The sequence below is a fragment of the Balaenoptera physalus genome, assembly GCF_965194825.1.
Source record: "Balaenoptera physalus genome assembly, chromosome: 18".
NCBI lineage: Eukaryota > Metazoa > Chordata > Mammalia > Artiodactyla > Balaenopteridae > Balaenoptera > Balaenoptera physalus.
The window spans coordinates 74,238,319-74,264,940 of record NC_138899.1 but is presented as its reverse complement, the minus strand read 5'-3'; the positions used below and the strand labels follow the sequence as shown (position 1 = coordinate 74,264,940).

Genomic DNA, 26,622 nt, shown 5'->3' with positions numbered 1-26,622 from the left:
CTGCGCTGGCAAGGGTGGTTTAAGGCTAAATGTGACTCAGAATCCTTAAGCAGTGTTAGCTCAGATACAAGGGCATTCTAAATGAGAGCGCCCGAGGGGTCTATTCTGGGCCATCTGTCACTTGGCTGTCCTGCTAATCGGCTTCTGCGTGGTGGTCCTTCTTCGGGCCTGGGTCCAGGTCTCCAGCCTCCCCGGTTCTTAGCAGCCCGCGGTCTTGACTTCAGCAAGTTGACATCCAGAGTTGATTTAAAATTAAACAGAAACCCGCGTGGTGGTTTGTTGGTTTTTTATTTCTGGCCGTGCCGTGCGGCATGTGGGATCCTAGTTCCCAGACCAGGGATCGAACCCGCGCCCCCTTCATTGGAAGCGCAGAGTCTTAACCACTGGACCGCCAGGGAAGTCCCTGTGTGGTGTTTTTGGTCCCCTTTGGAGACTGGCACTGTGTCTGGTGAAGGCTCGGCATGACCTGGCCGGCTTCCATGCTGTGGCCCAGCGGTGCATGAGAAAAGGCCACTAGTGTCCTCTGATAAATGATTTCATCCTTATTGCCTTCACTCATTCTATAAAGTAGGTAAAGTGGATATTATTTCGCCCTGTTACCTTTGAGGACCCTTTGGTCCAGGGACATAAAGTACTTTTTCAAGGTTGCTCAGCTGGTGAATAACAGAGCCAGGATGGGAGCCCAGGTCTTTCAGACTAAATCCTGGATTTTTCACAAGTATCCTCTTACTTTATTTCCATAAAAATATACATTGAATATACACCTACTATGTGCCAAGTCCTGTCCCTGGATACACAGCTATAAATAAAACAGAGATGGTGGTAAAGCACACAACAGTTGGCGAGGTGGACCGTAGAAAATAAATGAATGGATAAATTTTTGCCAAGAGTGAGACATGCCATGAAGGAAAAGAATAAGGTGCAGTGAGAGAGAAGAGAGGTGAGAGATGGTAGCAGAAACCACTTCAGGAATATCATGTGCGCCGTAAGGCTGTCAGTAAGCTCACTCTTTATTTCCCACTTTCTGTCCTCAGTTAAATAAGAAACATGTCTGGCATCACTTGAAAAATCAAGTCAAACTACACTTAGAGTAGGAGTGATGATTCCTTTTATGTCTTAGACGATACTTGATACAAGTGAATCTGGAGTTGTTCTGGTTAGTTAAATACAAAGGGGGTTGGAAGGGGTTTCAGGGTCCTGGAAATATGCATTTTCTGCCAAAACAAGTGTTGGCATTGCTGGGAGACAGAAGTGTCAGTCACCCCTGTTCAATAATCATCACTTCCTATGAATATGGTAGATTGTAGAATTTTTTAGGTGAAAGGAACCCCAGCCCAAACCCATCACTTTACAGAGCAGGAACCCAAACCCCAGGGGAACTTGCTCAAACCTGAGAATTTTAGACCCTGGATTTGAATCCACGACACCTCTCCTGGTGTTCCAAGCAGCCCAGGTCCACACCAGAGGTGGGCGCCATTCGCTGCATATGGGCAATGAATTCAGTCACTTTGCACCCTGATTTCTTTTAGGTCATGTTCAACTTAGCTCCCAGTGAAAGAGAGATGGGCCGATAAGTTAGAGCAGAGCCACCAGGAAGGGACCAACCAGGAAAGACTTTGTCCAAGGCAAATTGTGAATTGTGACAATTTTGTGACCTTCAGAGAAGAGAAGATCGGAGACCAGAGTACCCGGTATGCCTCGGGCAGTACCTGACACATAAAAAATGCTCAGTTAATGCACTTAATTTGGTATTTGAATAACGCTGGGGGGGTCTTCACAGAGCTTTTATACCCATACTTCTGTTTCACCCGCATATTAATTCCTGATCGGTAGGAAAGCTGTAATCAGCCCTTTGTCCAGAGGTAGAATGAGTTAAGCATTAGCTCCAGATCGTAATAGTCCTGGTAGGGCTGGGTTTCCTAACTCTCAGCTCCAAGTGTTCAGGACTCCATGGGGTTATTTGGCTGGAATGCAAAGGGCATTTCTTTCCCCGGAGATCTTTCCTGAACTGTAGCAATTGTTCAGAAAAGGTTGCGCATCGCAATTCCTGGAGGCCCACAGGTGAAGGGTGTACTTTGAAGAGAACCAGCTTCAGAGCAGGGCTCTGGGTTCAAGTCCAGCTCTCCTCCCAAACACACACACACACACACACTTACAAGCTGACAGTCTTACACAAGCCCCTTGGGCAATGGAGCCCATGTTTTCACATCTGGAAATAGAAAAGATGATATCAGTCATCTGAAAAGGATTCAAATTAGATGAAGGGTTTGAAAAGACTTTATAAACTACACCATGATGCCAATACAGGGTAACATGACTATTATTATTATTTTTTTTATGTGAACATAATTTTTTATTTCTCTCAGATAAATGCCCAAGTGTACAGTTGCTGTACCATATGGTAATCCCATGTTTAGTTTTGTAGGAAATTCTTGAAGTCTTTACCAGACTGTAACATTTCACATTCCCACCAGCAATGTGTATCCTCATTGGTGTTTGGTGTTATCGTTATTTTTTGTTAGCCATTCTGATAGGTGTGTAGTGATGTCTCATTATAGTTTTAATTTGTGCTTCCTTATAATGTCTAATGAGAGTAATCTTCATGTGCTTTTTTTTTTTTTTTTTTGGCCATTTGTACATCCCCTTTGCTGAAATATCTTTCCTGTCTTTTGTTAAATTTCTAATTAGATTGTTTCGTTTTATTTTTTCTGTTGAATTTTTTTTTAACATCTTTATTGGAGTATAATTGCTTTACAATGGTGTGCTAGTTTCTGCTTTATAACAAAGTGAATCAGCTATACATATACTTATATCCCCATGTCCCCTCTCTCTTGCGTCTCCCTCCCACCCTCCCTATCCCACCCCTCTAGGTGGTCGCAAAGCACTGAGCTGATCTCCCTGTGCTAAGCGGCTGCTTGCCACTAGCTATTTTACATTTGGTAGTGTGTATATGTCCATGCCACTCTCTCACTTCGTCCCAGCTTACCCTTCCCCCTCCCCGTGTCCTCAAGTCCATTCTCTACGTCTGCGTCTTTATTCCTGTCCTGCCCCTAGGTTCTTCAGAACCACTTTTTTTTTTTTTTTTTTTTTTTTAGATTCCATATATATGTGTTAGCATGCGGTATTTGTTTTTCTGTTTCTGACTTACTTCACAACATGACTATTATTAGAGATCTCAGGTTTCTTCCAGCTGCAGGCTCTTTGCTGAACTTCACATCGGCCCCGACTGGCAGAAGCTGAGGCCTCTGCTCAATTCTGTGACCAGCGTTGATTGCATAATGACTGTATTAATATTGGGTTAACTTAGCATGCTTTGGTGTCAGCAACACTAACACGAGGTGTTTTCCTTTCTCCACTTAGTTCCTGCCGCTTTTGCTGGACTGATGTACCTGGTTGTGAGGCAAAAGTACTTTGTCGGCTACCTGGGGGAGAGAACGCAGAGGTAGGCCCCTGGGACTGTTTAAGAACCGTGCGGGGAGTCGTACTTTTCCAGCTGGAAGAGTGATCAGTCACAACAGTGTTCTGTCTACCATTTAAGGCCCTGTGGGACCACTCGGGGTGGGAGGGCAGAGGCCGACTAGGATCCCTCGTCCTTTTCTCCTTGAGCTTTGCTGGTTCTGAAATACAGCTGGGGCCCTTGACTAGATTTCCCGTTTAAAAATTCCTCCACACGGTGCTGGGCTCACAAAGGATGCTTTAACGCATTCTTTGCAACCCCACACCCTCTACTCCCACCCTGCAGAGTCTGGGGCTTGAATGACGGTCTCTGTCTGGCTTCCCAAGGCCTCCAGCTAGTGAAACATTTCATTGTTTGCCGAGAGAGACGAGAACTAAAGCTTGCACCTTGTGATGAGTTCTCTTGAGTAACAGATCATCCGGGGACCGGCGGAAAGAATGCTGAGAAAGTAAGATGCACGAGCAGACATCAGACGGAGGCAGTGGGTAGAGTCACCACTGCGCTGCTTACAGATGTCGCCCAGAGCGGCAGTTGTGCTTTCCCTAGACCTGGGTTGGGAAGGCTGGATTTTAGTAAAATAAATGATAATACTTGAAGAAGAAATGTTTGAGTTACAGTTTCCACCAGTTCCTGAGCGATCAGAATTCCTGATGGGCTCTGAAGGCCGGGAAGATGCTCTGGGAGCTCCGCCCACACGCTGACCCCAGCCTCCCGCTCCATCTCTCTCCCTTGTCTGGCTTCACTTCTCTCTGTCTCTCACAATAGCGCCCCCTCTAGTGGATAAGGGACTCTCCGTTCAGAGAGCCTCCTTCAGCGGTGACAAAGGCAGTGCCATCCCAGAAGGTCACCAGGTGAAAGCACTGCGTCTGGGGAACCCGGGGGCCTGCGAAGCTGAGTGATTTCGGGTGGTTGGATGGTGAGCTGCAGCTGGAGAGGAATGGTGGTGCCCCCAGCAAGTCTCCTCCAGGCTCACCTCCCCCTCGTTCCTCTCTAGCGGCGTTTTTATTTATCCTCTAAAACCGCAACTCCATTACCTCTCTCATCCGTATCAGCGCTGTCCTCAGTGATAGTCTTTATTCTCCTTTACCCTGGAAAACCTCTATTCTGCCTTTCCCCAGAGGATTACCTGTTGTCCAGACTCGAAGGGGGCAGAGTAACTACCAATGAAATGAGGGGCTCTGCTCTCCCGGCTGGCTCCCCCGAAGCCCCGTCTTCCTCCCGCGAAGTCCCAGGAATTCAGACCAGTCACTGGTCTCCTCTTTATCCTTCACCACTTGCCTGAGATCTTAAAGTTGCTTTATGTTTTACATTTTTTTGGCCACGCCGCGCGGCTTGCGGGATCGTAGTTCCCCGACCAGGGATTGAACCCGGGGCCACGGCAGTGAAAGCACGGAGCCCTAACCACTGGACCACCAGGGAATTCCCTTAAAGTTGCTTTAATTCCAGGACACTCTGTGGGACATGACAAAACATGTCCATCACTACCAGGGAATGAACAAGAATAAACAACAGAATATGGACTCAAAAATGGACACATCTCTGGACCTCGTTGCAATGAGGCCTATGCCCTTAAATCCCTCCCTGGTCTCCCCCATTAGGTGGCAGGAAGAAGAGCCCATCGCCCCTTAGCCCACTGTCTGTGCCCGGTCTGGGCCCTTCTCACTCACCACTCCTGCGTGCATTACTAATCACCGTGGTGCTCCTTCCTGCCGAGACCAAGCGTGGCCTCACAGTACTTTCTCAACACAGTGTTCTGGGCAGTTGTCATCAGCGGAAATGATATACACTAGATGAAGTGTCTGATCCTAATTTGGACCAAAATATAGCCTGAGGTAGCTGCGAGCCTGAGGGCCTCTGGGGTCATGTCAAGGGGATTTTTTTTTTTTTTTGCTGTGCCGTGGGGCATGCGGGATCTTAGTTTCCTGACCAGCGATCGAACCCATGCCCCCTGCATTGGGAGCGCAGAGTCTTAACCACTGGGCCGCCAGGGAAGTCCCCAGGTCAAGGGGATTTTTAGTTCTGCCTTCTAGAAACGACTTGCTAACCCCTCTTCTGTTGTAGACTCCTCTCCTTCCCCCGTCCCCCTTCTGTCCCTGGGCTGTGTCACCCTTGGACTCTGCAGACGCCTTAATGCCCTCTGGACCTGCTTTAGTTCTTGGCCTCACCAACAGATGGAGGTTACTGCTCAGTGAGATCCTTCCCCAGAACTTTCTCCCTTGGGCTCTAGATCATCTTTTGGCTCTGTTCCCTGCAGAAGTTCTAGCGTCATTTTTGGTCCAGTGGGTAGGTAAGTCACTCCTTGAGGTATCTCCCTCGCCGAAGCTTCGCCTTCCGGCTTCAAGCTGCCCTGCAAGGATTTTACATCTCCCTCCTTTATTCCTCCTGGAAGTTATGGCTCTCATTCTCAGTCCTTCTCCTTACACGGTGACCCCTTTCTCCCTGTCCTGATGAGGTCATCAGCAGCATCCTTAACGACACTGCAGTGTAGGATGAATTTGAGTTTCTTCCCCTTTCATTCTGAGCTACTATCTGGGCCCAAACTCAATGGCAGTTGGCATGATGTTACAAGACTATCTGCCTTTTATCACCTGCCTTGCATCTAGGCTGCCCTGTCTGCTTGTCCCTCAGAGCCCTGTTCCCTGTTGGAGCTCCCACTAAATTCCTCTTTGCAATTTGAAGTTCTCAGCTCAGAGCTGGATGAGCAAAGATTGGCTGCGAGTCGAGGCCTGTGAATTCGGGTTACCCAAGCCCACCTTCTCCTCATTGCCCACGCCCTCCTCGTTCACTCAGCATCGTTCAGGACCTTTACTGACCACCTGCCCTGAGCAGGTGCTGTGTCAGTTGTGAGGTGATAACAGTAAGCATGGCAGAGACCTGGGAATCTCCCAGAGTCAGGGGCACCGTGCAAGACCCCAAATATTGAGCTTACAGAAATGATAATGGACACAGTTTTCAAAAGCCCATCTCTAAGCTTGAGACTTAAAAAGGCAGTGAATGAAGGGCCGGAGCTGGGGACCCCCCCCGTTCACACTTAGCCCTGCACATGACAGCGTGCTGAGTTCTTGTCTGGGAAGAGTTAAAGCACCACAGACCCATCCCCTTAGGGGAGATATGCCTCGAATCCTTAGCAACATCCTACCCAAATCAAGAACACCGCTGTTTCATCAGGAGGTACTCCCGTTTCATCCTTCACCACAGATTTATCTTGAGCAGGTTCTGAAATAGCTTCACAAATCACTTTTCCTTGTTTCTGTAATGAGCATATGGTGGCCTCATTCATGTGATAAATCTGAGTCACTACAATATTTGACTTTTAACAGTTTAATTTCTCTGAAGCCTCTATTCTCTGGCTGAAAAATAGACTCCTTTTCTTTCTTTTCCATTCCTTGTCAGCGTTAGCAGGTAATTCTCTGTACCTGTCTTTGAGGACCGCCACGACGAAGTGCCGCAGACCCGGGGGCTTAAACAACAGAAATGCATTTTCTCACAGTTCTGGAGGCTGGAAGTCCAAGACGAAGATGTCAGGAGCGTAGGTTTCCTCTGAGGCCTCTCTCCTGGGCTTCCCCCTTTGTCCTCAGTGGTCTTCCCTCTGTGCATGTCTGCGTCCTCACCTCTTTCTATAAGAAGAACACCAGTTATGGTGAGTTAGGGCCCACCCCAGTGACCTCATTTGACCTTAATTACCTCTTTAAAGACCCTCTTTCTAAATAGTCATTCTGCGGTACTGGGGTGTAGGAGCTTCAACACGTGAATGCGGGGGATACAGTTCAGCTCACGACGCTCTCCTTTGGGACCAAACTTTTTTTTCCCCAACAAAGAGCTAGAATGTGTCACTTCATAGCAGGACCGTGAACAGGAAACCAAGGAGAGAGGAACACAGCCGGCTAAGGAGCCGGGTGCCGGCAGCTGGCAGCGCCTCTCACACTTTACTGGGCCCGGGGGTCACGGAGGGGGCTCGTCAGGGGCACAGATTCTGACCCAGTGGATCTGGGGAGGGACCTGGGATTCTGCATTTCCAACAAGTTTCTGTGCTGCTGGTCCCCGGGACACCGTGAGGAACGAGGACATTCATACTCAACTGTGGAATGATTTTCAAATTCTCGACACAGGAATATTAGGAGTTGCCTTATGCACCTTTGGGGTCCCTTTCAAAAAGATAAAATTTCTAACGTCGAACCCATGGATGCCACATTCTGGTCTCTGATTGTAGCAAACAAGGGCCAAGCAGCATTAAGGCATCCGTTTAGCTGAGCTAGCTGATCTCGGGGAGCATTCCTGATTGCCAGAGGGGCCCCTCGCCGGGGTCTTTACTAACAGCCTTGGAGACTCACTTGGCTGGACTTTCCAAACACGCCGGTGCTGCACAGATGGACCAGCCACAGCCGTCACAGGAGGATGCCGCAGGGGAGAGAGGAAGCCGGGGCAGCCCCTGTGCACAGCTCGGTGGTCACAGGTCACTGGGGAGGTGCCTCCTGACCCCAGCTGATGCTCTAAGCGGCTTAGGATTTCGAGCCTCTGGGAGAAGGCGAGGAAAAGTCTCCCTCCCCTGATTCACTTAAATTGTAAGGGCCTGCCTTCCAGCGCTGGGGCTCGGCTCTCATTAGTGCGAACATGAGTTACTCCCAGGCAACCTCAGGAGACTAGATCGAGCCCTCAGATGCCAAAGCACCTCTTAGATTCCACCAGGCTTCTTGGCTCATTTAAACCATCCTTCTCACATAGAGGCACTGAAAGTCCTGCATTCTACACATTGGCCAGCACAGCTCCTACAGGAGAGGGTCTTAGTCAGTGCATGGGTTCCTAGTGCCCGGTCAGAACCCCGATGACCAGCGGAAGCCCCCACCTTCATGCCATCCAGGAGCTGGAGTTCCGATGGCACAGAGAAGCCGGAGAGCAGAGCCCTAATGGTGATGGGTTTGAGGCTCTTTTAGCTTGGTTTTGAAATAGATTCAATGACTAATAGTAGCTAAGACACTTCCATCCTTCATATGAAATAAACGGAGCATTCCTGAGTAAAAGGAGCTGTAATTTAAACCCCGTGTATCTCAAAGTGATAACATTTTTTGTTAAATTGGTATCATTTGTGCTGCTCCTACAGTTTTCTCTTTCCTTTTTTTCCAGCACACCTGGCTACATATTTGGGAAACGCATCATCTTGTTCCTGTTCCTCATGTCCCTGGCTGGGATAGTCAACCATTTCCTCATCCTCCTTTTCGGAAGTGACTTTGAAAACTACATCAAGACAGTGACCACCACCATCTCCCCCCTCCTTCTCATCCCCTAACTGAATTCCGGGTGGGTGTGCTCAGCTAATCAATACCTAGAAGCCATCATAACTCAACCCTTTAAACGATGCTGTAAATCTGATGACCCTCTGGGCTTTGCAGCTTGAGTGAACCTCACTTTTCCTGGAAGAGAATATCTTCATGTCAGCTCCGCCCCCCGAACATGATGGTGGCACCAGATTTGCTCTTCAGATCCCGTCTGTGTGTTTCTTACTTATCCTGCTTTCCGAAGGTGTTTTGTGACCCGATTTATGTTTTCCTAAAATAAAATGCAGACACATATGTGAGGCTGGTGGTTGAGTTTTACGTGGGTAAATTGCTACAGTTGAATAACTGCTTTGTTTTCCTTGACCTTGATGATGATAATAAAAAATACGCTGTCTTCACACACACACACACACACCTGGAAGGTCACCAATGGTCAAGTGTGATTATCTCTGGGTAAAGAGATTTGGAGTAAGCGTTAATCTCTTATTTATATTTTCATGTATTATTTGAAAATTTTTAAGTGGCAAAAAAATACCACTAAACAAAGAAAGAGACAGGACACAACTGAAGATTCCTTTTTCCAGGTTGGTCTCGTGTTGCCCCTGACCCCCAGCATAGCACCCTATGCACGTCTCAACTGCGGCAAATCCATATCACAATGTCAAGGTGTTTATTAGTATGTGCCACCCATCCCCACTAAATCATCAGCTCTTGAATGTCCCTATTTATTTTGCTTTTCCTGTGCCAAGCTTAGAGGCTGGCACATAGGAGGCACCCAATGGCTCAGACTATTTGGGAACTCAAAAAAACGTCCTGTACAGTGAAATATTGTAGGGGACAGTAGGCGTGAGTCGTATGAGATTAAGATTTTTTTCTAACAGTTTTAATGAGATAAATAAATTGGGGATAAATGCAAAAACAAACAAACAATCCTTCCTATGGACAAACAGACTTCCTTGAGAATCTTTTGTTTCCTTAAGAATCTTTTGTTGAATGTGCGCCCCCTACCCACACCCCATGAGAACTAGGTTGGTATCTTTATGTGCCAGCATCGTGCCCAGCACTCTTGGTATCATTCAGTTTAAAATGTGCTGTAACTCAGTGTCAGAGCCTAAGATGATGCCGGACCCATCGTAGGGGTCCCCAGATATTAGTAGGACAAATGAATAAGTAAGTGCATGAGTTCATGAGTCACTGGCTGGTAATACTTAATAAAGTACGTGTGTTGAGCCATTTCCCGTATCAGGTACAGATTCGTGGTGGTCCAACCGCTGTCACACCTGCTGTCCCTTGACAAAAAGAGCACAATTTGGAAGACAGCAGGGTGTGCCCAAGAGTCTAGGACACCCATCGGAGAGAAGCCAGCTCAGTGGGACTGAGCTCCCAGTTGAGGTGACCAGCAGTAGATGAGTTCCCTTTACCGCCAGCCGAGTTGCATCACGGTCACCATCACAGGAAGGACGAGGCTGGACGGGGGCCAACTCTCCCCCCCGGCTTTCTCCTGTTGGGAGCAGAGCGGATGGAGACGTGGAGTCTGGCCTCAGTGATGTCTGCATCAATGTGTTGCATGTGTGAGGTTCAAGGCAAGCAGGTCTCTCAATTCACGGGAACGGTCCTCACGGGGTCATGGTTGCCTAGGCCTGTCTGAGGGTCCAGGCTGAAGACCCCATCCAGCAGGAGCCAATTGCCCCAGTGGAGTTGCTTCTGCTCTCAGCTCTCGGGGCGGGCGCAGGACTCAGCATCCTAGCCGGGCCTTTCTTTTCTTCTTGGTGACAGGAAAGGTCACGGCAAGCTGCAGGATGCAAGTGGCCCCTGGGCCTAGCTCAGCCTGGGTTGGTTCAGAGGATGGTAGGGTGAGAAATCATCCCAGTTTGCCTGGGACCAAGGGCTTTCCTGGAAAAGGTGGGGCTTTTGTTTTTAAAACTGGGACAGTCCTGGGAAACCAAGAAGAGTCGGTCACCCTAAGGGTGGGCTAGGCCAGAATATGCCCAGTGGAGCCTGGGGACACCTTAGCTCCCAGAGGCCAAACTGGCCATGGGGCCTCCAGAGGGCAGGAGAGGAAGCAAGGTGGTGGCCCATCAGAGGAGGCTCTTCAGGCCATGACCTGGGCAGGCTGGGCAGGGCTGAGGCACCAGGGGGATAAGACGCGGGTAGAGCAGCCCTCCTCCACATTGTGAAGAAGGGGCTCTCAGGCACAGAGCTCCTGCATGAGGGACCCCGCCCCTGATAGGAGGCAGCGTTGCGCAGTGACCAAAATCTCTGCAGGGTTCCGGCCTCAGCTGGACCCCTGCTCTGTCACGTCCTCAGTTCTGTGCCGTCTTCCTAAGCCTCAGCTTTTGCACGTGCTAAAATGGGCTAATAACAGTGCCAGCTTTACGGGGTGTTGTGAGGAATAATGAGATAAAGCAATTGAATATGTTTAGCATATAATAAGTGCTGAAGATTATTATTGCTATATTTATTATATTCATTATTGTTATCTTACTGCATTCGTTTTCTGTTGCTGCAGAACGAAATCCCACACACTTCGTTGTTTAAAGTCAAGTGCACTGACTATCACAGGCCTCGCGCTGCCGGCTCTAACGCAGTGCTCTCCTCCCAGACTGCCCCGGGTCTCCCTCCATCCTTTCATTCAGTGTCTGTGGTCATCTCTTCCCAGAGCCCCCAAGACCACCGCACTGCGCCTGCATAGAAGCCCATCCTTCCTCCGCCCCACCCCCTGTCCTCCTGCTTTTCTTGTCCGCACTCATCACCACCAGAAATCAGACCACTTATTTACCCCTTCCCTGGTCTATTGTTTGTCTCCTCCACTGGAATGTAAGCTTCCAAAGGGCAGGCACACTGCCTCTATTGTTTATTGCTCTACCCCAGAGCAATAAATACCCCAGAGCAATAAATACCCCCAGAGCAATAAATACCCCAGAGCAATAAATACCCCAGAGCAATACCCCTATTGTTTGTTGCCGAGAACAGTGCTGGAGCATGGTCAGTGCTCAAGAGACACTTGTGAGCCAATAGCAGAATAGACTGGGTGGTGAGGTTGCATCTCCTGGTTTATATGATGTGTGGTGGTGAGACAGGCCTGGGACCTGGACCCTTTGCTGCAGTGCTGCAGTGCTTGCACCTGGACACACCTCTCCTCGAGCTGCAAAATAGAAGGAAACTGTACGGGACTAAAAATAACTGTGCGCATGCGCAGTTGGGGCAAATTCTGGACCCAAAAGATACAGAGACCAAAAAAAACCTCAACTGCCACTTTTGAAGAGCCTGGAGCAAAAGCAGGGTATTGAGCCTGCCCCCTGCACACAACACCACCTGAGGGGTGGGCAAACCCCCTAAGCCACCCCTCCGGCCCGACCCCTGGACACACCTCACTCTCACCCCGTGTAAGAAACAAGCCTGCCCCGCCTCGGGAAAGAACAAGCAAGGGAACCTGTTGTTTGTTCCCGCTCCCCGCTGCTGCAGCAGGGGCCCCGGTAAAGCCTTGCCTGAATTTCTTGCCTGGCCTCTAGTCAATTTCTATTGACTGGGGAAGGCCAGGAACCCTGGTCGGTAACAGTGAGGGTTGTGGTGGTGATATCTGAAGAACTATGAGCCAATTTGGGACAGGAAGCCTAATGGACGTTCTCGAGTTTTAGTAAGCAAAGCTCCAGCTACGGAGCTGTTAAAAGATGCAAATCCCTCAGTGCCACCCCCAGAGATATGATTTGGTAGGTCATGAACAGGGCCCAGGAATTCACCTTCTTATTAAGATTCTCAGGTTGTTCCTGATGTGAGTGGTTGCAGACTACCTTTTCAGGAGCTCTTTGCTCTAGAGCTGCACCACCCAATACGATAGCCACACGTGGCTATGGAGCCCTTGAACTTGGCTTGTCGGAATGGAGATGGGCTGTAAATGGAAAACGCACACCAGATTTTGAAGACGTAATATAAAAAATGTAAAATATCCCATTAAGAATGTTTTTATATTGATTACACATCCAAATGATAATCTTGTGGCTATGTTGTGTTAAACAAAATGCATTCATTAATTAATTAGAATTAATTGCGCCTGTTTCTTTCTACTTTCCTTAATGTGATGACTAGAAAATTTTAAATTCCATATGCAGCTTGCGTTGTATCGATATTTCTATTGGACAGCACTGGTCCAGAAGTTCTGTGGGAGCCAGCAAGGTCTCCTAGCTGAAAAAAATGCTGGACCAGGCCAAACACGTGTCTTTGGGTAATGATTCCTTGCAGACGATATTGAAAAATTACCACAAGAAGCAAAGAGGTCCTGTCTAAATCTGGAAAAGAGTTCTTTGAAGCTTGTTACCCATATGATCATGAGAGTGTTTCATTAAGTATTTCTGATCACAGATGTGGCACATTATTAAAATATCATTTTTCTGGTCACCCTAGAGGCGAGGGTTATCTGAATGTGGAGAGAGAAACAGCTTGTGGAGCTGTTGTATAAATGAAATTACTAGAAAGCACTGCACTCGATTGCACATTGGCTCAGGGGCTTATTCTTATTAAAATGTTGAGATAGCAGTTTCTGTTCATTTCTGCAGAATTGCTCTCCAAATTAAAAATTCGGCTTGGCACACAAATAGACCAGAGTCCCAGGAGAAGTTTATCCTCCTTTCTTCTTGTTACCCTGGCCTATGCACTTAGATGCTGTGCTGATAGGTAGTACAGATTGTAACCAGCAGATGTATTAAAATTTCCTACAGCTCCGCAAACTGGCACACTCCTGCTTGCCTAAAAGATGTCAGCATAGGCTTCAAGGAAATCAGAAAGTCTATCTATAGAAAAGCAACAACTCTGTCTCTCTTTGGATAATTTTTGAAAACAATTTTTAATGGAAATTGGCCTTAATGGTTGAGGAAGTTTGCTGCAAAAATGGACATGCTATTAATAGACTGGAAACCACTGCATAAACATAATGAAACATAAGCCTTCTCAGAATTCCAACGAATAAATATCTGCTCAGCCAGTCAACAAGAGAGCAAAAGAATGAACATTTGGTGCGTGATTACTTGCTTCTGTGCGTATGTGTTCGGTTCTCATCGTCAGTGCTATGGCAACCTGACCGTGGCCACAGCATTGTCTGGAAAGGTCGATTCTCACCTGGAGCCAGGAGGCCACGCCCACTGGGCACACTGCCTCCCTCCCTCACCCCAATTATACTTACACTTATGGATGCGCCGGCCAGTGACAGATGAAAAGAGTGCTGGCTGGCGTGACTGACGCCATGCGGCTGGATGGGGCTTGTTATTTCCAGCCTCTGAAAAAGGCTGGGGGAGGGGCCGGAGGGAAAGGGGTGTGTGTGTGTGTGTGTGTGTGTGTGTATAGTTCGTGCCCACTGAGTGGAAGAAAACCTCAATAGCATTCTGTGATTCAGCTGACACATCCTTCCATTGCCCTTTCAATCACCTGGGTTAATGGGGACCACAGAAAGCAGAGCTAATGACTGAACCTCATTTCAATTTAACCTTCTGTTTCAAAGCCTTTCCTTCCATGAGTTCCCTGCCTTCATTCTTCCGTTCGGTGGGGCTGTTATTGAGACATGAAATGGGAGAGGCCGGGCAGAGAAAGGAAGTGGGTCTCCAGGAAGCTGAGAGTTGCTTGTGTACTTTTCTGAAATGTTCCACTTTACTTCAGTGAGGGATTCTCAACTGGTGTGTTATCATGAAACAAGTCAAATAAATCTCTGAGCACAGGGTCTGTCTTTGATAAAATTCCAAAAACAAACAAATAAATAAGCCATTCTTTGTTACTCTTATCACTCTTTATATTGTTCTGTTGTAAGCATTTTAAAGCATAGCATCAGAAAAACTCCTACCATTGAGGGATAACTCAGTGTTTGGTTCACTCAGACCCGAAATAGGAGAGAAGGAGAAAGAAATGCCATTGAAGGGATGGGAAAGAAAGAGGAGAAAAGACAAGAAAGAAAGAAATCAATGTAAAATTGAAACGTTAAAGAGACACTTTAAAGCATTTGAGGAATACAGAAGATGTTGCTGAGGGCTGTTTTTGCTCAGAGCTCCGTGCCACACCCAGGGGAAAAACACTGGTGTAACAGAGGGTCTTTGTCTCCGAGAGCCTACCTTTTATCTGGGGGAACAGAATTCTTTATGAAAAGATGGTCCACAGTTCAAGCTACAGTGAGTAGGATCTCAGAGGAGGCGGGGACTGCTGCCCGAAATAGTCAGGGTAGGGAGGAGGGAAGCCAGGAGAACAGACTGTGGGCTTGTGATGGTGGGGAAAATGGTGTTTTGTGGTAAGCTAGAGGATTCACAAACCATTGGCTTACCTGGACACATCTTCTTGGACCCTGGAGATCGGACTCATCCAATCTTACAGAGTGGTTATAATCTAAGATGTTTATGTATTAATACAAACACGGATGGATATATTATGTGCTAGGAATGCAAAATTCATATGAGTTTTTTATATAAAACACGGGACTTGAAAGCAACATCTCCCTCTATGTACTTGAGCCACCCTCCTCTGTAGTTTAGGGAGACTTTGGTGGAGATGTTTGAGAGACACTGGTCTGTGAACACAGGGGTCAGCAGAGATAATGAGTAAACCGCTGTGACTGGAGTGAAGGATTTCCTGAAAGGAAGGTCCATGGGTTAGGTCGTGGAGACTCCAGTTGCCAGCCAGCCAGCCTGTGGGATTTGGATGCTCTCAGTAGAGAGTTGTTGAAAGTGGGTTTTTTTTGTTTTTATTTTTTTTGTTTTTTGAGAGAATGATGATTTGTGCAGAGTTCTAATGGAATAATCTGGCTGCTTTGTAGAAGACAGTTTGAAGAAAGAACTAGCCAGACACGGGAGGGGAAACAAGCTGGATATAATCAGTAGGTGAAGATGTCAATGGTCTAAATGCAAGATGGTGCCTGGACTACGATGGCGGCTGAGAGGCTGGAAGGTGTAACATTATGAATAAGCAACAAACGGGAAGCGTGGTTGGTGGAATGAGAGCAGGGAAAGGAGAGGGAGAATAAAGAACTCCTGGTTTTGAGCTGGGATAAGAGAAGATGCACAGTTCAGTTAGGTCCCTATCATTCCCCTGCCACATTCCAGGCCTGGGTCCAGGTGCCGGGCATCAACAGAGACTAAGAGACAAGATCGCTGCCCACAAGGAATGTTCATCCCAATGGGGACCTTAAAGACTCCAAGAGGTAAAAGAAGCACCTGAGCAAAGTCGGTCACAAGAGCCCAAGACTGGGCACTTTCGACTTACAGCTCTGCGTAAAATTGTCGTGAAAAAGAAACATCTAAAGACGTTGGAAAGCCACTTAGAATTAGGAGAAATGAGAATCCCTAAACACTTGATCATAACCGCGATGATGCCTTTATTACTCTCTCGCTGTGTGCCAGGTACTGTGCACGTGCTCTGTATGCCTTATCTTATTTAATCCTTTAATGACCCACAGGTAAGGACATCTGGGTCAAAGGGCTAGGAAGTAGCACATCTGGGAGTCAAATTCAGGTCTATCTTATCTTAAAGCTATTGTGGGGACTTCTCTGATGATCCAGTGGTTAGGACTCCGTGCTTTCACTGCTGGGGGCCCAGGTTCCATCCCTGGTCAGGGAACTAAGATCCTGCAGGCTGTGCGGTGGGGTCACAGGGAAAAAAAAAAAAAAAAAAAAAAGCTACTGTGAACTGACTTAATCCAATAGGGCTGAGCACCACTCTTGGGTAATTTGGGTTTATGACGTCACTGAGACATTGAAGGTGGGTGAGAGTTAGCTGTGCCCTCAGACCTCATTATCATGTTATTAGGAAAGCAATTCTCAGACCAAATTTGGACACAAATACAGAACTTTTATTAAACAAGGATTCCTTTAGAAAGCAGGCCCGGGACAATTCGTACAACTGTGAGCTTGATGGATTCTATCTCTTGACTAAAAATTTCCCCTGAGGCACAAGCAACAATATTCCAGAGGTAGGGCCCTAGAACTGGCATTAGGCAACCAGAAATTTTAACGAATGGCAGCTCACAGGACTGTCTTTGGCCTCAGTGCGACCCCAGCTGCACTGGGTCCTACAGCACGCATTGGGGAGCATTTTTACAGTATTTTACCCAGTCTTCCAAACTTGAATACCTTTAATTCTACCATTGAGAGTCTATTTCTGATAGTCATCATGTAGACTAACAAGTCTCTCATTTTGCCAATAAAAACTCATTTCTGACATGCATTATCTTAATATGCAAAGCCTCAGGTGGTGCTTGAAATTTGAAGAGCCGACATCTTTCTGATATATTGCCAGCTGACCACTCTCGGAGGCTGAATTTTCTATTACAGCAACTCAATGCCCCAAGAGTTAAGGCTTCAAATAATACAAACTCATGTTTCCATTCTCGATGTCAAGCTATTTTCAAGTAAACTATGGACATTAAAGTAAACTAATGCTCTTAACTGTTACTCCATAAAACCTGCCATATAGATTTTTAAAAATTGATACAGGGACTTCCCTGGTGGCCCAGTGGTTAAGAATCCATCTGCCAATGTAGGGGACACGGGTTTGATCTCTGGTCCGGGAAGATCCCACATGCCGTGGAACAACAAAGCCCATGAGCCACAACTACTGAAGCCCACGTGTGCCTAGAGCTGGTGCCTCGGAACAAGAGAAGCCACCGCAATGAGAAGCCCACGCACTGCAACGAAAAGTAGCCCCCGCTCGCCGCAACTAGAGAAAGCCCGCGCGCAGCAACGAAGACCCAACGCAGCCAAAAATAAATAAATAAATAATAAATAAATAAATAAATAAATAATTGATACAGATAAACTATAAAGTACCTATATTATTCTTTTTGACCAGGGAATCTTAAACTCATGGCCCAGGCATGAAAATAACAGCTAACGATGACCAGCTTTCATTATGGGCAAGGCATTGTGCTGAGAGCTTCAGATACATCTGCTCATTTAATCTTTAAAGTCGACTGATGATCAAGGTATTGTTATCACATGCCCACTTATGAAGGAGGAGAGTGAGCCTTAGAGGGAGCAAGTAAGTAACCTGGATCACAGAGCTCAGATGTGGTTTTGGGGTCTGGACCTCTGGGGTGGCGATGCTTGAAAACCCTGAAATTACCCTCAAAACGTACATGTGTGGGTCTCCATGTTGTTCATGTTGTTTCTGAGGATGGGGGGTGGGAAGGGACTTGCTAAGGGTCCTTGAAGGCTTTCAGCCTGGGGGTCTAAATCAGCTCAGCCAGAATCTAGACGCCTCATCTGACAGCAGCCCATTGTAAGTCATCTTCTTAATGGAGGCACAAAGCAAATGCTTCATGTACTCTTCCGCGGACAGGCATATTGAACTGGGTCTTTTAATCTAAAAACCTAGCATCATTGTCCTAATTTATGGAAAATATGTCAGGTAAGAAAAATCACATTCATAAGCAATCAACTGACCCTTTGTATTTCCCAATTTAGGACCGGGCTCAAAGAACAAGATGTCTCCATACCGGTGAAAAAGAAAAATCCAGGTCTTTTGCTTACTGTTTGTTAAAGAAATGTGACTTGAGGGAATTTTCCTGATAATGGCCTTGCAAGCCTTCCAGACTTTACAGGTGATTTCTAACTCTATGGTCCTTGGCTGTTTGAAAAAATAATCTACTCGCATATTTATTTATACCAAAACAAAATGATCATGTTTACCTTGGCTTTGGTGAGGTGTTGACAGAACGGATAATTGAAATATCTTACTGTCGGTAAAGCAAACTGACTTGAAAAAGAAGATGAGGAGAGATTGAGGAAGTAGACATTTTTTTGGAAATACTTTGTCCTTCCATCTTCCTTCTGAGGTATCTTGAGTCTTCATGGAAGAGTACTTCAGGAATTAGTACAAAAAAGAAAATAGATGGTTTCTTTGATCCCTTCTCAAGCCATACACATTTATCTTAAGAATTGCCTGAGATTTTTATAGAAAGAGGTGTATAAATTTTGCAAAAACTTGAACCATGTTCTACTTACACATGCCCAGCAATCCACCACTTTACTGCCTTTCTTACACTCTAGAAATGAGGCTAAAACAAATAAATGCCTGATTGTCCTTTGAGGCTCATCTGCCCCTTATACAAAGAGTTCCTGTGAGCACTGAAGCTTTGCTCCTTATAATACGAGGATTTGGTTATATTAATGCAGAAATTCATGAATTTCCCATTATAATGCTGGGGTATGCAGAATTGAGAACCTATTTCAAGTTAGTATTTCAGACCTGAGAGAGAAATTGGTGTGGAAATTGATTTTTCCAAAGCCTCCACATTTCAAATGCAAAACCTCTTTTATCTGGTTACTTCTGGGGAAATCACAGCTGGGAGCTAATGAATGGGAAGAGACACCAAGATATCTTAGCTTCATGTTGGCCCTAATTCCCCTTCCACCACCAATCCTAGGGGATGTTAGCTCTGAGCCTGAGCTCCTAGGAAAAGTCTCCTCCTACTGTCAGTCTATGGCCCGTGGGCATTGGGGTCATTTTTCAGAGGTTGTCATGGTCATGCTGATTTACTCACATCCTGTCACCTGATCCCCAACTTCCTTGGGACTCCCAGTCCCAATACATATGTGAACCACAGCAGAAGGGAGACATTTCCGGCTGGAGGACGGTAAGAAGACCTTTCAATAATGAGTAGCTTCCTCCTTCTTCAAACACCTAGAGCATCTCCACTCTCCACTCTATGTCTCCTCTAAATCTCCACGACTAGATTGTAAATTCCATGAGACGAAAACCTTTGTCTTGCCTTTCTCTTGTGTATTTTCAACCACAAGCAGAGGGCTGTGAATATAGCAGACACCTGGTGAATACTGCTAGATTAATTCCTTCTTTGATGCGGCAGAAGCTTTTGTTGATGTTGTATTTTCTTTAGTAGATGGAAAGCTTCATGAGGACAGGGAGTATGTATTAAACACTTTTGCATCTTGTGCAACATCCAGTTTAATTACTAATCAGAGTAAATGGAGAGACTGAAATAGATAAGGCAGCGATGAGTAAACCAGGTTTTGTGATGCTTCACCGGAACAATTTATAACGCTGGAAAATGGGGAGGAGGTGGTATTTAGTTTTTCTTCCTGGCATGGGAACACTTCCCTGGCATGGCTGGTCGCTCTCATCTCTTGGAACACTTTCTTCATTTGGCTTTCTTCTCACATCATCCTACTTCTCCACATCCTCTGCGGGGTTAGAGGTTAGAGCTCTAAGGGAGGAGAGCTCAGCTTGTGGGAAAGGATCTCCTGGATGTACTCTTGCACCTACACTGAATTCTTCAGTGCTCTTCTCTACATTTGCCAATTTCTAAAATTTTTTTCCTACAAAAAAAGACCTCTTTTTAAAAATTTATTTATTTATTTATTTTTTTGGCTGTGTTGGGTCTTCGTTACTGTGCAAGGGCTTTCTCTAGTTGTGGCAAGCGGGGGCCACTCTTCATCACGGTGCGCGGGCCTCACTATCGCGGCCTCTCTTGTTGCGGAGCACAGGCTCCAGACGCGCAGGCTCAGTAGTTGTGGCTCACGGGCCCAGCTGCTCCGCGGCATGTGGGATCCTCCCAGACCAGGGCTCGAACCCGTGTGCCCTGCATTAGCAGGCAGATTCCCAACCACTGCGCCACCAGGGAAGCCCCTAGACCTCTTTTTTTTTTAACCTCCAGATTAAATCTCCAATTTCCCTCATCTCCACTTAATATGTCCACAACAAAACCCCAGATTTGCCCAACCCCCAAATCACTTTCTCCCACCTTCCCCGTGGTCCTCATCTCAGTAAACAGCAACTCTGTACTCACTGCTCAGGACGAAGCCTTGGGGTCAACTTCGGCTCCTCTTTCATTCTACCCAATCCTTAGAAAATCCTGTTGGTTTTACCTTCAAAGGATACAAAAACCCGGCCATTTTCACCCCTCTGCCACCACCACCCTGTTCTAAGCTTCCGCTGTCATTGCACTGTAAACTCATGAAGGCACAGACCTGGTCTGTGTTGTTCGTCGCTGTATCTCCAGCTCCTGGAACATTGCCCGGCGCACAGTAGGTGCTCAGTTGCTATTTAATGAGTATATCTCTTGCCTAGATGATGGCAGTAATCCGCTAACTCCGGATTTCTCGACCCTGGCACGACTGACCTCTGGGGCTGGATAATTGTCCGTCGTGGGGATTTGTGTGCAGTGCAAGGTGCTTGGCAACATACCCGCTGATACTCACCGATGCCAGTGGCATACTCCCTGACTCCCCAAGCTGTGACAGCCCAACGTGTGTCCAGGCACTGTCGGATGTCCGCTAGGGGGCAGAACCACGGCCATGGCCTCCCCTTTCACACGCATGCCACTCAGTGTCTGAGCAGCCACAGTGACTCTCCAAACCTGTAAGTCAAACCACGGCTTCCTGTTGACTCAGAGCAAAATCCTAATACCTTACAGCACCCATAAGTCCTCTCCCTTCGCTGAGCCCGTCCCTGCCCACTGCTCCCCCGTCTCAGGCCCACTCCTGCTGGTCCTCTGGACACGGTCCTCGCCGCTCGCTGTCCCACTGCCCGGAGTATCCCGCTCCGCAGTCTCTCACGTGGAACCTATGAAGCGGCGTCCTCTGCTATCTCAGCATCCCACCCCCGACCCTGCTCTGTGCCTCTGCGGTACTTACCACCTCTTGATAGGCAGATGTGCCCAGAGTGGCACGGCGCCTGGCGGTGATTGGGCGTTGGGTGAACGGCCAGTGGATGGGTGCGTAGACACGGGCAACAGTGGTTCTATTGTGGGTCCTCCTTCACCCTCTGTCTTTGGCTCCCTCCTAAGTCTTGCCAAATCACATGTTGGTTGTGCTTCCTCCTAACACTGAAATATGACCAGAACTCAACAAACGGTATAAAAGAAACCAACGTATTCAACCAAAAGCCTCACAGGGAATACCTTCCAGAAACACGGCCCCTTTATGTCCCAGGATTTGGGCTTTATTTGGGGCTAGCAGCACAGCTTAGTGATTGTGCTTGGAGTTGGGGTTCGATTGCCTGGGTCCATCCAGGCATCCTCTGACCCATGTGGTCCCAGGCAAGGACGTTTCCTACCTGTGCCCCAGGCCCTTACCTGTGACATGGGATAATAACATGACGGAATTCCCAGGGCTGTTGTGAGGATTAAGAGAGTTAATTATACATGTGAAGTGCTTAGGCAGGTAGCGAGCCCTGGATAAATATTTGCTAGTGTCATTAGTCTGTGTGTGTTTTGTCTTCATGAGGATTTGGTGCCTGGTGAAAAGATGAGCCTTTGAAAGTTTCTGCAAGTCATTCATTCATTCAGTTGGTCCACAGGTATTGATGGCCTACTCTGTGCTGTGCTGTTCTAGGGGCTGGGAATACGGGTTGAAGAGGAGAAACAGGGTCCCTGTCTTTCTGGAGTTTACATTCTACTTGGAGGATACAACCAATAAGCAAATAAACAAAAAATGATCAGATGGTAGTAAGTGCTATGATAAAAATCAAACAGCGTGATGAGATGGGGGGAAAGGGGTGGCTTTAGTTTTCACGATCTGGACAATTTGCCTGGAAAGGCAGCTTTTAGGCTGTTACCTGAGTGACAACAAGGCAGCAGCCAGGCAAACACCCAGGGAAAGGATTTTTCAAGCACGGTTACCAGCTCATAGGGAGCCCTAAGCGGGCGTGGAACTAGGTGTGCCTGAGGAGCAGAAAGAAGGCTGATGCAGGGGTGGAGGGGTGGAGTGAGTGTGATGGGGAGGGTGGGAGAGAACGCGGTCAGAGGATTGAGTCATGGGGCACTGGAGACCACAGTAAAGGGTTTGGCTATTTTGTTCAAGGCTGGGGACTCATCAGAAGGTTTAAAGCAGGGGAATGGCGTTTTCCAAAGCCCTCTATGGCTGCTGGGTGGGGAACAGACTGCAGAGAGGCACGCATGAAAATCGGGACTCCCGCGGGAGACAATGACAAGTAAAGCACGTGACCAGTGGGATGATGATGGTGGAGGTTCTGTCACGATGTGATGCTCAGGTGCAGCTGTCCATCCTGTTGTTGACGAGAGGCACCAGCACCCAGCGAGCATGTGGTCCAGGTACACGACCCATCCTCCCGACCCCGGAAGGAGGTTGGCTTAGCCCTTCAGGCCTCTTGCCTTTTTTCTCCCCAAGGAGATTTTCATGTAAAATTGTAATGTGATCAGTATGGGGGAAAAGGGTGAGGCTAGACTCCCTTTACTTCTAGAACTTTCTCCTATGGCTCCCAGGAATATTAAGAAAATAAACTAAAATAATGAATCTAAAGGGACAAAAACAGCATCTTTGCAAACGCTGACCAAGAATTCTGTGCTGACAATGGATTTATTTATTAAACAGCAAGTTTTTAACAGGCGCAATAACTACATGTGGAAAATGTTTGTTTTAAGAATTTGGAAAAAAACACACAGAGAGACTTCTTCCAAAGGTTCAAAGCAGAAAGGCCCCTTGTTCTCCCCATTCTATAAATTCTGTTCTGAATGAGGCCGTATGTTTCACATTTAATAAACTGTCACTGGGTTGGAAGAATTTCTTCTCTGGATCTAGTAGACTGAAGGCCAAAGGGTTTTTTGGTTTGGTTTGGTTTGGTTTTGGTTTTTATGAGTTTTTTTTTTTCTCTTCTAATTTACACCACTATTTACAAACCTGCCATTTTCTGTACTTAGAATACTTTCTAAAATGCAGAGAAGAGGCCCAGTGAAGTTGTTAGAGGTTTTCTACCTCCTGGCTATTCAGAAGAAGCAAACAACTTCTGATCCCTGAAACAGTGGTCTTTGATCGGCCTATGTCAGATGTTTCCCCCGTTTGTCCATACAAGATCACTTATTGGGCAGCCTGGATTAGGGTTGCCAGATCAAGTACAGAACACACATTTCAATTTGAATTTCAGATTTTAAAAAGTGAATAGTATTTTAGTATAAGTATGTCCCAAGCATCACAAGGACAAATAAGAGTTGTTTATTTGAAATTCACATTTAAGTGGGCACCCTGTCTGTGTTTTTATTTGATTAAGTGGCATCCCGAGCCCTGGCTGGGACTGAGTGGGAAGCATTTCCGGCAGCAGGAGCTGCTCGCTCACGCCACACATCTGCTGCCTCCTTGGGCCTGTCCATCTCTGGTCACCTGCTCTTCTTTACCCAGCTGGACTTGCCAACATACCCTAAGAGGATGCTGTCACTGGAGTGACCAGCTCTCTCTCTTTACCTTCTTTCTCGTGCCTCAGTTAGACTCCCATGTCTATATTTAAGAGAGTCCCTCCTTCCCCTGCCCTGCAGTAGAAGCCATTATCCATCCATCCATCCATCCATCCATCCATCTATCCATCCATTCAATAAGTATTTATAGAACACCTTTTAAGTACCAGATACCATGCAGCAAAGCCATAATCTCTCTGGCAACACGGTATGTGAACAATTATTGCTCTGTCTTGGAGCCAACTTCTTGGAAATCCTTCAGAGCACAGGAAGAAGCTATCGTGATGAACATACCAGCATCTCTGGACCTTTCCAGCTGAGCCTACATACCTCAGATGCCACCAGTTGTCCTGGAACTAGTCCTGTGAAATGAAGTACAAGGAAGCCGAAAGCTTCCCGTCCCACTGTTCAGTTAGGGAAAGCTACTTGTTGTAACAAACAGACCCTGTGTGTAGTCACACGAGAAGTTTATTTCTTGTCCAGGCAATACTCCTGCGCAGGGGCGGAAATTGGTGGGCAGCCCGATTGAGCACAGTTATTCAGGGGCTTGGATTGGCAGAGGCTCTGTCCTCTTCACCAGGTCACTGGTCACTTCCAAGGTTGCCCACAGTCATCGTCATTCCAGCCGGCCAGGAGAGCATGGAGGCACGCATGGGAGACTTATAAGACCACGCCTGGAAGAGGCCCAAGACGATAAGAACATGGATTCGGTTAACTTCTCTGAGCCTCAGCTTCTTCAACTGTGAAATGCTCCACAGATGCTTCTCCAAGTCACTTGGTAAAACCTCTGCTGGGATCCACCATCGGCAGGTCAGACAACATTCCCTGGTGCCCCTTTCCCAGCATCAGACCTCCCCACACACCCCAAAAGCCACCCTGTGGGTAAAGGAGAACTGATCCCTCTTCGATTTCCCCATCCTGCCTGCTTCTTGGTTCTCGCCCTTTTCAACTCGCTGCCAAGTGTGAAGACACTTCATCTGACAGGATGTGCTCCGGCAGTGCATTTACTGGCTGGTCTCTTTGGAACCTTGAATGCCTTTTTCCATAAAAGCAGCTGTAGGTGGGGTGGTCCGAGCCCCACCGAAGCCCAGCCCCCATCTTCTGGCCTAAGGCATGGGCTGGAGGGAGGTGCTGGTACCTGGGAAGTTCCCATGGCAGCATGTGAGGAAGATCAGCAGCAGGGAGTGGGGGGCGGAGTTCAGGGCTCCCTGGAGGCTTTGTGAGTGGCTGGTTCCCATGGCAACCGTGGGGTGGCCTCCACAACAGCCAGGAACCAGTGGCCCTGGCTCGAAGCTGACGGTAAGTTCTGTGCTTGTAAGTAAGCCTGGAGCCACCTGTGGATGCAACGTGGAGCAGACCGCCTTTCAAGCTGGGCTGTTTCCATCACCAGCAGACCCCGAAAAGCTCTGTTTCTATCTCACTGGAAGAAACATTTACTGAGCATCTGTATGCCAAACACTGTAGTGGATGCTGGGAACCCCAGAAGAAGATGGTCTCTGGCTCTTGCCTGGCAGGGCTCCCAGCCTGGAGGGGGAGTGAAACAAACATCCACACAGAGGGCCTGTGCCCGTGTGACCCAGGCAGGAAGGAGGAGGCGGGAAGGCTCTGGGAGGAGGAGAGGCCGGAGGATGAGTAGGGTTTCAGGAGGAAGGGGGAAGGTTTGGTCTAAACCGCACCTGCAGAAGCTCAAAGAGAAGCTGCAGGGGCTTTGACAAGGTCACGTGCAGGGTGAGTGTGTGTGTGTGTGTGGGGGGGGGGGGGTGGCACAGGGACTGCTGGTGGCCTTCTGGCAGGAGCTCCTAAGGACTCTCGATCAAGCTCCGGGTGGTTGTGGACCCTGAAGCCTGCTCAGAGATGAGCACTTGAGGACGATGAGTCCAATGGATACATGAATACTTTCAAAAATTTTACCTAGATTTAGATTTCTTGGGTTCGTTAAAAAAATGAAAAACCCAAGGATGTTTCTCTGATGTTTGGCAAACCTTGCCCACTGACAAGTCCCGTGTGCACCCTCCAAATGATCATGATTATTATATTCTGGCCTGGAGACCAGCCGGAACTTTCCTGAAAAGTTGGAGAACTTTACACGGTGGTCCCTGCCCTGCATGGGGTGTCTTGTGGGCCGTGATCTTTCCCCTCGCTCCACGCAGCCCGGCATCTACACTTGAGGCCACAGTAATGTCCACGTATCCACATTCCCACGTGGGGTGACCAACTGTCCCGGTTTCAGCACCCAGAGTCCCTCATCCCAGGGAACCCCTCAGTCCCGGGGCAAACCTCCAGGACAGAAAGGAAAGACTCAGCCCAGACCTCGGGCTTCTAAGACGCTGCCGGGCAGGCGGGGTCACAGAGAGAAGGTTGGCTTCGAAGCCAGGCCTGCCCAGCTGATGCTTGATCTCTCTGCTTAGCTGAGTGATCTTAGAGAAGTTACTTCACCTTTTGGATCCTTTGTTTTCTCATCTGTTATAGGGAAAAAAGAATACCTATCTTATGGGTTTGGAAGTAATGTATGTTAAACACTGACACGTAGGATGTGCTCAGTAAATGACAGTTCATATTTTCTAGGCGAAGGCATAGCAACAGTCACCATATCATGTGGTACAAGCTGTGTTGAGCTTTTCTATAGAATGTTGAGGACGTAGAGGAGATGCATATAACTTGCAGTTGCTCCCAGGTGCTGACCAGACTCGCAGGTGGGGATCTCCTGCCTTGCACACAGC

General features: G+C 47.6%; 1 protein-coding gene and 2 long non-coding RNA genes across 7 annotated transcripts in view; 2 read left to right on the top strand and 1 right to left on the bottom strand.

Annotated features, from left to right (window-relative positions):
* Positions 1 to 9,024, top strand: part of ALOX5AP (arachidonate 5-lipoxygenase activating protein) — a 71,764-nt gene extending 62,740 nt beyond the window's left edge. Inside the window, exons 6-7 of the mRNA XM_082435710.1 lie at positions 3,361 to 3,442; positions 8,579 to 9,024. Of these exons, the coding sequence (XP_082291836.1) occupies positions 3,361 to 3,442; positions 8,579 to 8,741 (245 nt within the window). The 3' untranslated portion in view covers positions 8,742 to 9,024. The remainder of the gene's footprint in view (positions 1 to 3,360; positions 3,443 to 8,578) is intronic.
* Positions 9,025 to 9,591: 567 nt separating this feature from the next.
* Positions 9,592 to 26,622, bottom strand: part of LOC309647887 — a 38,490-nt gene continuing 21,459 nt past the window's right edge. The window contains exons 2-6 of one of the 3 annotated variants that reach the window (XR_014256364.1): positions 21,351 to 21,541; positions 20,504 to 20,582; positions 13,907 to 16,332; positions 12,471 to 12,619; positions 9,592 to 11,101 (exon numbers count right to left, since the gene is read on the bottom strand). This is a non-coding gene — a long non-coding RNA (uncharacterized lncRNA). Of the gene's footprint in view, positions 11,102 to 12,470; positions 16,333 to 20,503; positions 20,583 to 21,350; positions 21,542 to 24,232; positions 25,604 to 26,622 lie in introns of those variants that run through there. The other 2 variants (XR_014256365.1, XR_014256363.1) reach the window with 2 other exon arrangements.
* LOC309647891 overlaps positions 25,140 to 26,622 on the top strand; it is a 102,776-nt gene continuing 101,293 nt past the window's right edge. For 2 of the 3 annotated variants that reach the window (XR_014256369.1, XR_014256370.1), the window contains exon 1: positions 25,540 to 25,630. This is a non-coding gene — a long non-coding RNA (uncharacterized lncRNA). Of the gene's footprint in view, positions 25,202 to 25,539; positions 25,631 to 26,622 lie in introns of those variants that run through there. The other variant, XR_014256368.1, reaches the window with a different exon arrangement.